A 17,712-nucleotide genomic window follows, 5' to 3' on the forward strand; every position below is an offset into this window, starting at 1 on the left:
TGGGTTTGACCTTTGAAGACCATCTAGTCTAAACTCCCTGCTGTGGGCTGGGACACCTTCCACCAGACCCAGTTGCTTAGAGGCCCACCCAACCTGGCCTTGGGCGCTGCCAGGGATGGGGCACCCACAGCTGCTCTGGGCAGCCTGTGCCAGCGCCTCACCACCCTCATTGTAAACATTTTCTCCCTTATATTCAATCTATATCTACCTTCTTTCAGTTTAAAACTGTTGCCCCTTGTCCTGTCTACAGGGGGGTGTAGTACATCTACTACAAGCCCTGGTAAAAAGTCTTTCTCCATCTTTCTTAGAAGAAATCTTATTAAGAAGTCACCATCAAAGTTTCTTGCAGGTCGTTACCCCTTTTATTTTTTTTCTTAAAGGTGATTAAACCTATAAACCACATACTTTAAACATTTCTACAAGAAACACTGCGGGAGCTCATGTTTTATTTTACATGCGTTCATGTTTTATTACAGCTATCTATGAAGTATGTACACAGGGGGTTAAAATTCCTCTCCTCATGTCCTTCTAACCTGTCCTTGCATTCAGGATCCCTTCCCTGGCATCCAGAGCTCCACAACCCCCTGATGAGCACACGTTTTTGGGAAAAGCTCTCTTGCAGCGAGAGTTTCGTGCACCGAGTAGTGCATAGATCTGCCAGCTCCTGAAGTCAGTGCTTCACTGAGCTTCTGCTTCTGCCAGATGGGGTTCAGCTGGAGCGAAGCATTTGAGACATCCCACTGTAAGGGCGAGTCCCTTTATGCATGGCTATACACACTGCACAGGCTTTTGCAACAGAGAGGTCTACTGCTTTGTGATAGTTCTCTGCTCCTCTGTACAGGAATGCTTAGAAGTCAGGCTTTATTTGATGCTGCGGTTGAAGGCACCATCTCTGGGTTTGCAGTCTTACTTTTAAATAAGACTGAACTGAATATTATAAAGATGGTTTTAGACATCTAATAAGTTAAACTCTGACTGGACAACCAACGTTGCTAAGTTTTGCACTGGCATGATATATATAACAAGAGACCCCTTAGGAGAGAAATAAACAAGGATCTACACAAAAATAGAATTTTCTGATTTTTCTTCATCCTACATTTTTGACCCCATCCTGGTAGTTGTTATGACAATGCAACGTAAACCCACTCACTGACAGACAACAATAATTCTGTACGGGTGTGCTGATGACTCCTCGGAGTAAATGTCTTGCCTAGACCGCAAATATGTTTGCACAGAACAATTAAGTTGGCTGAAAACAGCTAGTGCAGCAACACTGCTTCCAGGACTGAGACAGCCTGTGTCGGAGGTAACAGCGGGTCCCCGCAGCACCCTGCCTTCCCCTGGGCTGTACAGGCAAACTGCTCAACAGAGCGCCGAGCAGAAAGTCAGTGCTCAACACAAAGCAAAGAGCAAGCCAGAAAAGCACAGTATTTCCACACAAACTGCAAGTCAATCTGTTGGGTGCATTCAAACCCCAGCAAGTTTTAACAGTTCTCAGAAAAGGAAGCAAGGCTTGCAATAAAATACAGTGGCACCTCTAACTGGCAATAATTAAACATACTGACATTCATAGTGTTGGATTATTGTACCAGTTTTGGGGAGAATACAGGCTCGGGGTTACTGGGCTACACCCAGTAACAAGCTGCATGAAGGGGTCAGTTAATGGTGCAGATTTCTGAACCACTGGATATACATCACCAGGAAACGCCAGGCAGTTTGTCTCACACAGCTTGTTCCGACAAGATGGTAAGACACCAGAAAGGACACAGTGTCTGACCACAGGCAAAGCTTCCAGTAACTCAGAGAGGAGCCATGCCTCACAGAGATCAGAAAATGATTTCTACTGATCTCTCTCCACCTAACAAGTTTGAATGGAGCAGAGGTGGTCTGCTGTGATTTTTTACTCCCACAAGCTCTGCACACTGTCATGTGTGTGAAGCTTACCTCCAGTGAGAACGACAACACGACGTCCGACTTGGAAAGCTGGTTCTCATTTTCTTCTCCCATGTCAATTATTGAGGTGTTGTGACTACGTTTCAGCTTCTGCAGCTTGAACTCTGAGCCTCCTTTAGACACAGGCATGCTCTCTAAGTTTGCCATCAGGAGGTTGACGGACGATTTCAGCTCCTCAATGTACATGTTTTCCATTTCCTTGGACACAAACTTCGGAAACTTGCGCTCCTTGGATTTAGAAACAAAAACAACAGAACGAATGACTGTGACAATCAACAACCACTTGTTGCACTGGGAGAATCCCCCAGGAGCATTTGCAGAGAGGTTTGCGAGCAGGCAGCTCCCACAAACCAGATGACAAATTACAGCTTGTTCCTGTGTAATGTAAAACATTATTGTTAGCTTCCCATAGAATTACTACTTGGTACTTCTCCAACTTTACTGTTTCTTGCATGCACTTGCATTTCATTGATTTTTCGGTCTGCAAATGGCCTTCTTCATGTATATGTATTTATCATTATGAACACTCCAGGACAGATCTCAGCTGAACTTTATGATTGACAGCAATTTACTAATGATTCAAAGGATGCTGACAGTTAGGGACTGGTTTTCCAGTCTCCCAAATGTGCCAGCTCTTTTTAAAACACTTCTGAGCAGTTGCTCCATTAGCTTTCTAGGTGTGAAAGGAGCCCAGGGATGGAAAATCAGCAATGTGTGGGTAGGAATGCACAGTCCCAACTGGAAGAAGGGGTAAAACACACTTTCCACTAGTTGCCAGACCTGTGCCTCCCTCCAACAAGACAACCTTTCACTGTGAGACCCTCCAGTGCTGCTTCTTGTAAACAGGATGTTTAAACATTAAAACTAAAGGTGATAACGAGAGCAAAATGTGATGTTCCCCAATGTGTGATCTCAGCTTTGAACTGCTGCCTATGCTCCAGCTATTAGGCTCACTGGTCTGAGCCCTACATCTTCTGACAGCTCTGCCCATGCCCTGAATCTGCTCAGGGTTTGAACATGTCTCAGTGGGTTACGAGAGACCGCAAGGTGTATGACAGCAAGGCAGCATCTGCAGCCAGGGAACTTGATGCTGATGCGCAAAGTATCTCAGTGGCAATTCATAATATTGTAAAGAGCAGTTCGTAAAATGTATGCTAGAAAAGAAAACAAGGTCATGTTTCTTCTAGAAGACTGTCATCAGGCTGCTGAAAAAGTACTCCACTGCACTAGCTTTTGCAGCAGTCCTCAACAGCTTACCCATTGCCAGCACAGCTCGCAGCAGCACTCGCACCAAGCAGTTAAAATATAGTCTTTCGTTTCCAGTCTCAATCTTGGGAAGCAATTCCCTCATGTAAATTAGACCTGGCGTAAGATAAACTACCTAATCAGTCTGGTTTATTGTCTATGCGTTATGTAAGTTGCAAGCCACCCCTAGGAAAAAGAAAAACCACAACTGTTTTGTAGATTTTTGAGAACTGCTGCTGAAGCAATGATGTTCAAACATTATTGCTTTTTTGCCCTGCTGTTATCCAGGGACTGCAATTTTGGCACTGCCCCCACAGACCTCTTTGGAACTGCAGCAAGGACTGAGACATCTCACTGTGCGCCACTGGCAACTTCTCATACTAAGGTTAAAACCAGTAAGTTTGAAGTGGTGCATAACAATTTAACAGGGACTGGGTCTGACAATGGAAATGCAGCGATGCAGGTGTGGGCCCAAGTTACCCATCAGACTGGAGACACAGCTGGGGAAAGTCTGGAAGAAGACACAATCAAGACATGCAGACAACAGCAAGAAAGGGTGTTAGTTACCTCCACATGTACTTGGAGCAGGGAGAGGACCAGAAATGGGGACAAGTGTGGAGAAAAAAAGAGACTGCAAAAAACGACCAGTCTAGTGGGCTGGAGCAGGGTGGTCCAGCCCCAGATGGATATATTGCTCTGGTGCCATCACAAGGTCTCATTTAGTTGCCCCTACATGTGATGCTCCTTGCCCTCGAGGCCAGGAGACTGTGTGGGAGGGAGGAAAGGCACCACAGGACAGCAGAGCACTTGCTACTGCAGAGAAAAATACACCTCTGCCTTGGCATCACTAAGCTCTCAGCTGTAATGCTGCTCACATTTAGCTGGTGGAAAAGTACAATACGCAGAGTGAAAAGCCTGTCCAGATTCAGCTTTAAAACATCTGCTTGACTTCGAGCGTGATCCTCAAGCTGGCTGGCGCCAAGGCTGGGCTGATGTGCTCTGATGGAGTCAGGCTCAGTGGGGGACCCTGCCTAATGCGGCACTGATGCTGTGCTGAGCTGCACTCTCCTGGGCACAGGAGGAGGCAAAAAGCCCCAGAGCTGTGCCCTGGTAACCAGATGCAGGAAGGCTGGCATGCACAGCGACTCGTTCAAGGTCACACGACTGGTCGGAGGAGAGCTCGCAGAGCCATCAGTTCTGCAACACTGCAGTCCCAGGTCTTGGTAAGACTCCACGGCCTTTGTTGCCGCTGAAGTACAAATGTCCTCGTGTGAATTTCTTAATTTATTAATGAGGCATTAATTTGCCTTTAGCGTGGAATCTCCAAGACTCCCACACCTCAGGGCTGGTTTTGCGGACACTGTAAGTCTCCCTGGGCAGAAAATCCGCATTAAAAGCTGCAAATTGGAGATAAAACTGGAAACGCTATCCTTTCACTGAGCCGAATTGTGAACCTGCCTTATGCTGAAGGGAAAGCAGCTTTGCCCGGAACAGAGGATACAGAGAAGGATGCAAAAGGTCATTTGGCTTCCTTCAAAACATGGTATTCATGGGTCTGAAAGAAAAAAGTCTCTTGTAGGCAGCTGCTGGTGGGATCTGACATTCCAGAGAACAGGTCTGCAGCAGTAACACGAAGATTAAATATCAATACCTGCCAAGTGGATCACAGGTAAGTCACTTTTACTTTGAACCACCCTCCAAGCTGCACAGCTGTATTTTGAAGGTTGAATCCTGCACAGGGAAATGTCAGGCTGTGTTGAGGACTTTCCCCTGCCTGTCTCTCACAGGGCCAGCCGTGGCATGGTTTGTTTTCAGCATCCTTGGGGAAGAAATGGAAATGGCAAATTCTTGTTTGCAAAAAATTATTCATGAAGCTGCAGCCTCCACTGGCTGCTACTGAACCATGCATATTGTTGTCCCACATGCCATAAAAAGAAAACTGAAACAACAAAGCCAGACAATCTCATTCTGGCACCCAGTGCCTGGCGACCCATCTCAGAACTGGAGCAGCAGCACTCCGCACAGGGGCTCACATTTTGCCACAAATAAAAAATTCTGTAGGTTTTCTTGGCAATAAAATGGCAAAGGGCCAAATGCTGAACAAAGGAGTTGCAGTCGGTTTGCTGCACCATCGTTTGACCACCTCACTGTTTTTATCTGTGAAATGGGGAAAAAGAACCTACCTCCCCAAAGACGCAAGAGCAGTAGCTGTTTAACAGGAGCGTTAGTGAGGAACAACTGCACAAGCACTACCAGTATCCTTGCTAACACCTGACCACAAATTAACGTGCTCTGCTTTTCACACCCAGGGGTATCAGCGTGGTTGCAAACAGCTCTGATACTACCATTCTCATAACCCGCCCCAGTTTGGGCACAGCTCAGTGCCGGGAGGACTGCTGCCGAAAGGCAGGTCCCTAACCTGAGCTATGTCTGTCTGATTAGACCTTTCCATTCTAATGGTTTCCTGACTATCAAGAATCACCAGATAGATCATTCCCAGTGACTTCAGCCCCATTAGGGCTTTATCAGTGACTCAGAGCATTTGATTAAAGGCAAGGATAAAATCTTGCCCCTACTGATGTCAACAGGATCCAGTGTTTCTCTCCATCTATGGTCCATTGGAGACTACGTAAATCTGCACTGTGTGAGGGTGGGATTTGCTCCTAGGGAGAGGTCTCCTTACGGAAGGGTCTCTACAGAGTTTAGCTGAGTGCTTGGTTATCAAAACTGTTTGGAGGTCCCATTCCTGCCGATCCAGATGGCAGGGATGTCTGCACAGTCCAAGGCTAGCCTGACCGCTCTCGTGCAAAGTGTGAACATGTGTGGGACAACACATCTGAAGTACCTTTACTGAGGCAGCAGGTACCTATGGACGGGCAGGGAACTGTGGCTCCCAGCAGCCCAGTGAAAGGCACAAACCCTGTTAGGGCAATTTCTGGCTCCTTTTTACACACCTTACCTTTTTTCACATACCACCTTATTGCCTAGCATAGATTTTGACAAAGAGGGCTCAGACATGCACCTGCAGATCTAGCTGGAGCACTTCAGGACAATGTCTTTCCCACCACTGAAGATTTGTAAGAGATTTTGTGGGAACCTAAAACATCACAGCCCATCAGGACGTTCCAAGAAACCAGACCTTCCAAGAACCAGACATTCCAAGTACAGCTTCATCTGTACTTGTTTGTAGTTAAAAATCAGCGGATTTTTAACCGGTGATTACTAGGAGAAGAAACCTGTGAGAGAAGGACAGGACCTGGGGGCTGCATCAAACTACTTACGTGCTTCTATATGAAGAGCTTATTAATACAGAAGACACTTTTTTTTCTTTTTTTTTTACCTTGGCAATTTGCTCTGCCATTTGGAGACGACCATCTAACTCGCGTCTGATCTGTGCTGCTTGCTCATCTGGGTTGTCCAGCTGTACAAAAACAAAAGGCAAATCAAGGTTAAAAATTAACCAAGGCAGCACCTTGACAAGCAGTTCAGTTCCTCAGGCTGACCATCTGTATCACATTATCAATGAAGTACTGCAGAGAGGGAGTGGTGACAGGCCCTGCTGTGGGACAAAGCCCCCCACAAAGAACACACACAACGTTCACCATCCCAAGACAGACACGACCCAGAGGACTGTGCAGACCCTGTTTTGATACCTGCCCAGCTGCCTCCTGGGGCTGAGCATCCTCACCCTGAGGTCTTACACCCACTTTGCCCTGTGAGCCAGTCTGGCAGCAAGGCACGATGGTGACTATCGGAACCCCTGAGGAGCGGGGTGTCCTCCAGAGGCTGTCACTTTGCTGGTGCTTGGGAAGCCATAGCCCCCCTGTGCTGCGGCAGGACACATGGCAGCTCCAGATCACCAAGCCAAACACCCCCTGCCCCTGCTTGCCACCCAGAAAAAGACAAGAGAGTGGCTCAGCAGAAGTGCACAACAATAGCATTTGCTTATTTTCTTTCCCTTTCCCCCCATATTGCTGCATCCCTGTGCTACCACCCAATTCATGGAAGCGGTTTTCCTGCAGCCTTCAGCAGAGGTTTTTTCTTTTTTTTTTTTTTTTTTTTTCAAACACACTGCCCACAGCCCTGTGGTTCAGCGTTTGGCATCTGCCTGGCCCTGAAATGTCTTCTGAGGGTAAAATGTTGTTTCTGCCAGTTAAGCAAGCAATTACAGCACATGTGGAAGAGCCATGGTGACTGCTGTGAGCAGTTTCCCGTCGGTAGGACTCGAGGCGGGTTGGTTATTTTTAGTGGGAATACACGGACATGAATTACAGAACAACAAAAAGCACAACATTAAACTAGCTCCCAAAGAAGTCGATGGCTGCTGTAATGAGGTGGCAATTTTATAGCTGCTTTCCAGACTCTAACCATTCTCTAGACTCCTTTGGGGTCATAAATGTGCAGCATCGGGGTGCTCATGGCAATGCTCCACCCACAAGGCAGAAAACCATGCTCAGCCTGGTGCAAAACCTCAGGGTTTTGGTTCATCTCCTCAAGCAAACGTGACTTCAGGTGGGAGGGCTGGCTCCTCCATCCAAACTCACCTTTGTTTCCAAAGTATTGGCCCCTTTTGGCTACCAGCAAATGTGACTGCCACAAGCTGCCATAGGTCAGCTCTCCCATTGACTGCTACACATAAGTTATCTTTATTTGTTGGCTTGAGGTTGTGCTAACCACCTCCCTGGGTTTTATCCTCCTCTGGAGATAAACTGCTTGACAGAAGAAAGGCTCAGCTGGCGCAGTGCAGTCTGGAAAGTTTCGATGGCAAAAGTTTTGATTCTCAGCCTGATGAATGATGAGCTTGTCTGTTTGTGCTCCCTGGATGGGCTGAAATACCCCACATTCCCCCAGACATGCTGCTTTCTACAGCATCTTCTCAGCCACCTGCCTGCGCATCCTGCATCTCCCCTCTCACACATGTTCACGTAGATCTGCACACGTGCAGGTGTGTATTTGCATACTGCTTCACATCAATGATTTTCCAGAGAGCCGACATTCATTACGGCTAAGATTGAAGGAAAGATATTTTTGATTAGTTTTTGAAAGTGTCCATTATTGATTTAATTCAAGAAGGAAAACTACAAAGTGTCCTGACCATGATCCAAATCCACTGAAGCTTCAGCTATCTCTGCTGTGGCCACCCAGGTTTCATTCACACCAGCTGTACCACATAACCTGCTGCCTTCATGTTTATATTCCTGATCCCAAAACCAGTACAGAGTCATGAACCACCAACACTTTTCCAGATCAGCTGCCCCCATTAATTTCTCCATGAGCAAACGCATCACACAACTAACCTCCACCAATGTGCAAGCACCTCTCAGAGCTGCTTCATTAAGGGTAGGAAATGTACAGTGCCAGATTTCCATTCCTTTGCGACTCTGAAAGAGGGGTCATTATTTGAATTCCACCCGAGCTACAGCAATTGAGGTTAATCACACACTACCCAAAATAACTCACGCGCTGAATTTAGAAATCAAGGATGCTGCTGTGGAGAAGAGCTGTTTTTGAGGTACGATAATGAGCCAGCAAACTCCTTACACTTTATCCACTATCTTGATTTTGCAGATGTTTTCCAGTGATGCTACAGGTGTCGGAAAACCATGTGTCAAGGAAAGATCTGGCTGCAGTAGAATATTTTTCTTAGGAGGCAACAAGCACCCTAGGCAGCCTCCTTGCTTGTGCTCAAGTGGGTAAGGTATTGCTTTTCAGGGCCGTGCTTCCCAAGGTTAATTAGCGATGCCAAGCCAGGTAATCCAGGCTGTATTTTTCAATGACTGTTCACGTTAGCTCCATGGCAATAACTGCTTTGGGAAAGCAATCAGTCTGTTGCAGCCAACATTACATTTTCTTCTTGTTATCTACAGAACAGTACTAATGAGGCAGCCCCTGCCTGCGGTCCCTGCGTGTCCTCCTGGCATGTTCAAGCAGACCTCTTGTGACTAAGAGTAGCAGCCCAACAGCTCAGCCACTTACTGCTCCTGAGCCTGGGCAGGGCTCCTGCTGCTGTCAAAGCAAGCCCAGTACATTTTACACAGTCAAAATACTATATAGGGCCATTAAGAGAGCAATGCTGGTGCCCATAAAATATACTTTGCTTGTGAAATAAGGCAAGGGGCAAATGTAAAGCATGCTATCTAAGCAAGACCAAACATCCCAGTAAGGCAACACAGACCCTGATATCATTAAAACTCAATTTCTTAACTGGAGAATCAGCTATTTATTCTCTGCCTTATGCATGCTCACTTCATATTCAAATACTTGACAGCCAAATATATAAATGATGTACAAAGTCAAAGAAAAAATGAATTAGTTTTGTTCTGCATTATAACTATGTTATGTGTGTACTATGAATAAAGCAAAGATATAAATCATAAGGTTTTCCCAGTCAATTAAATGTGAAAAGTATTATAAATTTCAGTATATATACAATTTGTCATATGCACTGAGCTTTTCTTCAGCAGCATGCCACAAATATATGACGTACATAATTTGCAATTCTCAACTGATCATTACCCAAGTGCCTGCTGGTAAATTAGAAGTTTTCATACGTCTACCCGCATACAACATTAGTTCTCTCTGCTTGCTCCACAGAGATTATCTACGTCGGTGTAACATTCGCTAAAGGTAAAAGAATAAAAATAAAAAAAATTGTAGATCAGATTCTGAGTGGAACCCAAAATTGCCCAGCATCACAGCCAGCCTGCCGCTGAGGGCATTGCAGGGCACGTGCCTGCTCTAACCCCTGGTGACTGTTCAACTGCAAGAAAAAAAAATCTTGCAGAAGACAGAGGGTTTTTTACACATACACTGCTAATAAGCAATACTTTTTAATGGGCACTAGTAAATGAAAGAGGTTAAAAACATGCGAGTTTGACGGTTTTAATCACCCATAAGAACCAGCCACTGGCCTGCAGAAGCAACCTTTTGCTTCCACGACCCTGAAACAAATCCACTGTCAGACTTCCTCACGCTGTCCCAGAGGGACGGAAGATAATGTCTCTACACCTTTGAAAGGCAGAAGCAGAGGCAAACAAACCGACCTAATTAAGTCAGAAGATCTGCAACAGGCGTATAGGCACCTACCAAATCCACACCTAAACTATTTGGCTGGTGTATCAGAGACCTCCCGCCTATTGCCCAACCTGAGCCTTGTAGTTTTTAAAGCCAGGAGCCCAGGCTCACATCCATGCACCCCAGGAAACACTGGAGGCAGTTCAAGGAGATGAGCAATGTTAAGGGAGACTTTAAATTCCCATGTTTTGGAGTCAAAGCATTACATATTTAAAGCTCCAGCTTTTAGTTTATCCCAGCTCAAAGCCAAACTATTTACAATCGCAGCCCTGGCTCCAAATGTGATGCTGGGGGGGCGGGCAGGGTGCAGGCTGTCCTCTTACCTTCTTTATTATACACAGAGCATCTTTTTTTTTCAGATTAACACTGCAGACTGACCCACCTACCTGGGGACCGAGCAGGGTACAGCCCGTGTGACATCAGCCACAGTGAGAGGACTGTAGCTGGGGCTAACCTGCCCAGCATGGGGACAATGCCAGCAGCACAAGTGACATGCCGTACGCAGCACTCAGCCAGTCAGTAAGAGTGGATCCAGCCGTGCCACCGAACACGTGTTGATGGGGCACACTCCCAACAGACACAGGTGAGGTAAACACGACGTAGGATCTGCGCCCATGCTCTGAGCTCAGCACTGTTGGAAATAATGCTGTTGTAAGCTACAAGGGTCTATAATGAAATGACATCATTGTAAGCTACGAGTATTTACAGTAACAGGATGCAACACACAGACACAGCCTTCAGCGATCAGCCTGGCATGTACACCACGTGCTATGGATGTGACAGGTATTGGCGGTGTAACTGCCATCAGCCCCAGCCAGAAACCGCTGGCACCATTTAACAGTGTCATCCCTCCCTGCCAGTCACTGCAAATGCCAGTCCCTGCATCCCAGCAAGGGCAGCAAGTGTCACAACATTCCCATTCCTGGACCATAGCTGGGGCCTGTCTGAAGGTATCTCCCCTCCCTTCGAGAAAAGTTACACCGTGGTTGTGAGTCCAGCCCGTCCCACGCTACGTGCTCCTGCAGAGGACAAGCCATTTGCAATGGGGTTCTGGAAAACCATGGGTTAAACGCTCTGGTAATGCAAACACTGAGCTGCAGCAACCTGCTTTGTGCTGCGTCAGGAACAGAAGCAAACCTAGCTCTTCACCTTCTGGATATTAAAGCGTTTAGACCAGATCTCCCTGAAATCCATAGCTACCGCCTGTGCTGGTTTTCCCCCATGGCAGCATCAGCACCCGGGGATGGGTGATGCCTCCTGCACAGTCGAAGGCAGGCGCAGACGGGCTGCTTCTGGAAAGTGGACTGAGCAGGGAGTACCCTGGCTGTGGGTACTGTCACCTGTCTAAACATTAATTTCCTCTGCCTCTGTGTCCAGCACATCACCATGCAGCTGAAGGGTCTAAGAATCCCACTTTGTGAATTAGTTTCCCCGGGTGGAGGACAAGGACAAAAGCTGTGACCCACTCATGCCCTTCTTAAGCCTGGCATAAGTCCTCCCAAAATAATTAACACAGTCAAATACCTGTGTCATGCAGAGTCATAGGTGCCAAAAGCCTCAAAGAGAGTTTCAAGGCGCTCATCCTTTGACATGCTGGGAGCTCTGTAGCCCAGCATAATGGCTGATTTAAGTATTTCAAAGCAAACATTCTGCATGTGAAGGCTGAACAAGATCACAACATGGGTGACAATATTGCAGCTTTGATGTAGGGCTTTAGGAGAGATCTTTGTCTCATAAAAGGTGGTTTTGCTTTATGATGCACAATGAGAGAAAACACTGAAAAATTCATAGGCACCCATCAATTAATTATTAATCTATCAGTCCAGGTTTACTCACAACTTGTGGCATCAGCAGTGTGGAGTGCTCCAGCTGAAAGAAACACGTGGCTGTCAAAGTGACTCATTGCATGGAAGCCCTTGTTTTTTTACCAGAAAACCAGAGTTCTAGGAGATAAAGTGACACAAGACAGGACAGTGGTCCAACGAACCACACACAGCTCCCTAAGACACGCTCCATGCCACTGTCACGAATTGCTCTGTAGCATCCTTTTCCCACCAACTGTAAATATTCTTCTCTACGAGCAGCAAAGGGCAGAGCGAGGGAGGCAGCCCGGTGCTTGGGGCCCCGACCTGTGCCCACGTCTCTGAAGCAGAAAGCAAAGGAGGATCCAAACGCTCCCTCTCTCGACAGCAGGTGGGATGCTGACTTCCCTTTTAAATGGGGAACATGAAGGATGCTAAGCTGCCTCGGTAGGGTAAGTCACAAATGCCCCGGGCAACATGCTAATGCTCTGAGCTGCAAATTGCGACCCATGGACCACTGGCTGCCTTGGGATCTGAAATGCAAGTGAAGAAGAGGACGCGAGGACAGTGTGATGGACCTCCCCATGTCAGCAAAACCGGCAGCATCAGCACAGCCCAGCCATGGATTTAGCAATTATCACTCATGCAGTTTGAGAGGATTTTAGGAGAGTCAGAAGGAGCCAGCAGGACATATCCCCTCCACCAGTTCTCCGGATTGCAACGCAGCACTATCCCCACATGTCCCAGGAAGACTGCTCTCCTGGTGCCACTATACAACAGGGATGCTCAAGGCGAGCTCTCCTCTGGTCAGACTTCCCCGAATCAGTCTTTTAGGCTCATAGCCATGCAGAATATTTCTAGCACACTGTAAAATTTCCCTTAACATTCCTCTTAATTCAAGGAATTACAATCTGTGCCTATTACCTCACCAAAATTTTCTTTTTCCCTCCTGTCAGCCCCAGCTCCTCACAGATCCCTGGGGCTCCAGCACCCCGAAAGGTGACAAACCCCCTCTCCTGGAGAAAAGCCCACACCATTTTGCTCCTGTGTCGGTAAAATCAGCCCTGCTGCAGGAATTCAGTCACTTCCAACTGCGGCTGCACATTGTTGGTTGTTTACTGCGGATGGGTGCCTGCTCCCGTTATCCTGGCAAGTTCCTGAGTTATCTAATGAACCACTGCTACTATAAGGGAGCAGCCAGGGGGTCCTGGGGTGTGTGATTTAAAACAGCAGAAAGGACTTAGATAATTTGTTAAGGGCTGATGCTTCCCTCTCTAAGAGAAATCTTATTTCACGGTTCACAAACTTCAGGGTTGCACTAAACTCGTTGGTGAAAGTATTTCCTCGGCTGTACAGCAGCCCCTCCTCGCCTGAGTGCTGAATCTTTTAACATTGCAATAAATCTCTGTGCTTCACCAGTCGCCTAGGCTCTGCAGGCTCTCGCCCATCACATCCACCAGCAGATGCTGGGACTGCACCTGCTTCACCAGGTGAGGTCAAGACATGCACCCTGGAATTAACTCCAGCCTAAAGGCTGCCTTTTGGATAGCTGTTTACTCTACAAGCTGAGCTGATTTCCAGCATATTTTAGAGGAGCACTGGCGGCACGTGCGGGCAGAGATTTCTCCTGGTCTCCTTGCTGCCGCAGCAGCAGCGCCCGTGGGTACCTGCTGTTCATCTGCAGTGCTGATGAATCAACCAGCACACGCTGGTGACGTGGCAAGGGCAGGCAGGTGCTCAGCACGGATCCTCTGTTGCGAAAGTGGACAAACCCCTGCACCATCTCTGCTACAGACGCACCTACCACCATACCCCCTTGCAGCTTTGCAAGGCTGCACCACGGGGCTGAGGAAAGCTGAGACAAGCAAACATAGCATGCAGCTTTCCAGCAGGTTGTACAAAGATACCTCCAGATTTATGTGTAATGATAAATCAAAGTAAATGAAAAAACAGATTCAGCAAAACAGGGAGGGGAAGAAAAAGTGCTGCCTGCCTTTGCAAATGTTTTGCAAGCTGTTAAGAAAAGGCATGGTGGAGCACTTCCATTCAAAAGGCATGTCCTCTCCATCTGTGACCAGAGAACTTCTGAACCCCGCAAATCCCCCTGCAAGATCATCAGTATGAGGTGTATAACACTGAAAGGGCTTAAAAACTAAGCTGTCCAGAGGCTCTGACCCCTGAGCATGCCTTAATACCCTCTTCTTATGGCATTGCATAAGGATGCTTGAAGGCATGTGGGCAGCACAGGCTGAAGTATGGCACAACGAAAGAAACTGGAGCTCTGGCTGGTTGATGCTACGTTTAGCTTGTTTGTGTTTCCTTACAGTTTACTTCCGTATGCTGAATTTCACATCAGTTAACAGGAAGAGAATCACAGAACAATAAAGTGCTATTCAGTTCCAGGTAATTTTTACAGCTAGAATTAGCTGCAATTAACTCACCCTAATCATCATGGAACAAAGATCTACGTTACCCTCAAATCCTGATCATCTGATTAAAAGTTTAACAGTAGATACATTTGTCTTATAATTCAAAATGGGCTTTGGCCTTTGGAGCTAAAGCAACTGGCATGAGGATGTGGTCCAGCAAAGCTGCAGTACCTTGACACTCAGCAGGAATAAAGGTGATGGAGTAAGGCGTGGGAACATCTCCAGTGGTGTCTATGCCATGGGCAGGGCCAAGGCAAGGCTCTTGTATAAGAATTCATGCATCTTTAAAATTTCCCCCCCCCTTGGTGCTGAAATGAGCTTAGGACTGGAGTCTTGGCTCCTGTTGATTCAAGCAGGGAAATGAGATTTTTCTTGCTTTTTCATCACAGTATTGTGGGATTTTCAACTGACCTCCATGGCTGTGGCAACCTAAAAGCCTTCCATAAATGCAGGCCGGCAGCTTCTGATGGGCTTCACAGGGTCACGGCCTATTTACATATTTCAAGTCAAAACTGCTACTTAGTGATGCTTGGCAGAGGTACATATTTGGGGACGAGAAGGTGTCCCAAGAGAAGTGCTGCTCCCGCAGGGAGAAGTCCTTTTGAACGGGAGGCATTGGGTTCCCTGGCCATGCTGTGCGGCTGGCTCCCTGACCGAGCAAGCTCTGCTCCCAGCTCTGAAAACAGCCTGGGGATCAGGCCCCTGAGCCATGAACATAGAATTCCCTAGTTGGCCTCCCTTGGTGACACAAAATCAGATACCCTTCAGTGGCTGAGACCAGATGGTAAAAAAGAGACTCAAGTTCCTCCACTGCAGCCAGCACCATGCTTGGCAGGGATGATGATACGAGCGAACACATAGATAACAGAAGCTACAGATCATTAAGTGAATGATGATCACTTTTATTCATTAAAACAAAACTGAAAGAAAAGCCACATTCGGAAAGAAACTTGCCTGCTACAGACGTAGCTTGGAATTGGATGGCCATTCTCCAAAGTACTCGTGGTGTGTGGGTGCATACCTTGGAGTATTTTGCAACACTGGTTCTTGCAGTAGCATGGTGATAGATGCTTTTCTGCAGAAGCTCTGAGCAAAGAACTGGCAAAGCAGAGACTTTGGTCATGAAGAGCAAGGCTTTGGTTACCTTTTATGCCAAACTGGGTATCAGCAGACAAAGAGGAAAGGGAATGTAGAGGGAAGGTTATGTCTCTCACTTTTTCAAGGATTAAGACAGTAAAAATTGCAGTGCTGCCCATTACAGTTCATTTTGGTATTCACGATGTTTAGATTTGTCACAGCCAGAGACTTAAAGAGAACGTTCTCCTGAACAGGCTGACGTCTTCCACAGTGGTTTGACACAACAAACTTTCTTGAGAGCTCAGGGAGAAAGCAGTTAGGAGAATTAGGCCTCTAGGCAGCAAATCCTCAGCATGTGAAGAGGTTGCCACATATTCTCAGTGGAGAGCATCCTAAAGGGAGCTGAAGCTGCTAAGTCCCACCTGTGACTAGGACCATGCTTCTCTGGAAATCTCTGTATAGGTTGCCATCAGACCCCTTTTCGACAGCGATGGAGAAGTGGAAAGGAACTGCCCTCCATGGCAGATCCAGCAATTTTTAGTCCCTCTGGGCTGCACGTAACATTCCACTCACTGATACCAATTTATCAAAAAAACAAGAGCAGAAACGTCACATCTGTAAGTCCTTTTGGTCAAAACATAACAATTATTAATCATTAATCATTAGTATTATGCTAAAATACCACATTATGCTAATTAAAAGGTCATTTCTTCGTCTTTCTTAGAACAGTGCCCTGACAGTTGTGCTTCAAGTCATTCAAAGGTTTCAGAGAAATTTACCTTGAGGGGAATTTCCTGGTTTTACACAGCGGCAATACCCTTAGCCATACCAATCCTATCTAATTTATCACTGCATTTTGGAAAAGCCACTTCTTTTTTAAGTAATTAGCATTCAACAACATGAAAAGAAACACACGAGGAATAGGGAATGGAATCTGAGCTCCACTAATTGGGAACATTTGCCATCTCTTTTACTGCCTGATCCCCTCCAACAGGACCTATTCTGCCCCTGAAGAACTGGTGGCACAAAATGGATGTATGGCACCTCTGAGATGGGCCATGTGGAGCTGTAAGCTGTTGTGTGGGATTTAACCCTGCAAAATACCCTTGCAAGACGTTCTGGCACCTGCATTAAGATCAAGGATGCGAGAAGAATTGAAGCAGACACAGAATAGCAGCAAGAAGCATAGCTATGGAGAAACACACACAGGGAGCAAAAATGTGATGCCTTTAAAAGCAGCTAGTCTGTAAGGTGAGAAGAGGAGTTGTTCAGCACAAGGTACTGCGCAGGGGGAGATGTTAGCAGATGGGGCAGGTCCTATGGTGTACACCATCCTTGTTACCTTACTGGTGAGGACGATCAGCCTAGCAAGCCATCTAGGCAATAAGGAAACTGCTGTTCTGTGTCCATATTAAATGTAAAATAAATAATTTATGTGTACAGATACTATAACAACTACAGAAGAAGATGCTTCAGCCTGGCAGCAGCTCCTGCAACGCAGCAGGACACCCCACCTCCCTTTGCATGGCAGCCTGGGGAGCACAGCACTGCTGCTCCCAGCCCTGCGCTAGCTGTACTTGAAGCAGCTGAAACCCTGGTAGTTGTGAAGCTGGGACACAGACTGAGCGTTGCACCGTCCCACCCTGAATCCAGGCTCGGTGTGTGCCTGACTGACCCCCGACATCCCTCCCACCAGCTCCAGAAAGACCTGCCGCAGCCCCCCAGCCCACACGGGCATTGCCTGGGGCCGTGGGTGCACCCCAAAGGACAGGGCACCGTTCCCTGGGGAGATGCACCCCAACAGCAGGTACCCACCAAGGTCCAGATGGTGCTTCACGCTTCTCTCCTTTCCTTCTGCTGGAGGCTGCCATCCTGGCTGGAGGCTGCCGCCACAGGCTGGCACCTCACAGGTTTTTTAAGCACCGATGAATTTGTGTGTGAGACAAGGCTCCCAGGCAGCTCTGCAGAACAGGCTCAGGAGACAGAACAGCTGCCAGGAGTGGCACTCCTCTGTCCCCCTGCCCAGCGTGAGCAGAGGGGCTGCAGCCGAGAGCCAGGCAGGTACCAAGCTGAGAAGTTCCATCTTTTACCCTTCACTACATAAACCCTGCAGGAGACCCGCCAAGGCAAAT

The 17,712-nt window shown here is 47.2% G+C and overlaps 1 protein-coding gene across 15 annotated transcripts in view; it reads right to left on the bottom strand.

The window, feature by feature from the left end:
* Positions 1 to 17,712, bottom strand: part of CADPS (calcium dependent secretion activator) — a 220,391-nt gene that overhangs the window by 132,831 nt on the left and 69,848 nt on the right. For all 15 annotated transcript variants that reach the window (XM_080382924.1, XM_080382923.1, XM_080382919.1 and 12 more), the window contains exons 4-5: positions 6,539 to 6,619; positions 1,945 to 2,181 (exon numbers count right to left, since the gene is read on the bottom strand). In XM_080382924.1, the coding sequence (XP_080239050.1) occupies positions 1,945 to 2,181; positions 6,539 to 6,619 (318 nt within the window). The remainder of the gene's footprint in view (positions 1 to 1,944; positions 2,182 to 6,538; positions 6,620 to 17,712) is intronic.

This window comes from Falco punctatus (assembly GCF_963210335.1).
Source record: "Falco punctatus genome assembly, chromosome: 4".
Taxonomy (NCBI): Eukaryota; Metazoa; Chordata; class Aves; order Falconiformes; family Falconidae; genus Falco; species Falco punctatus.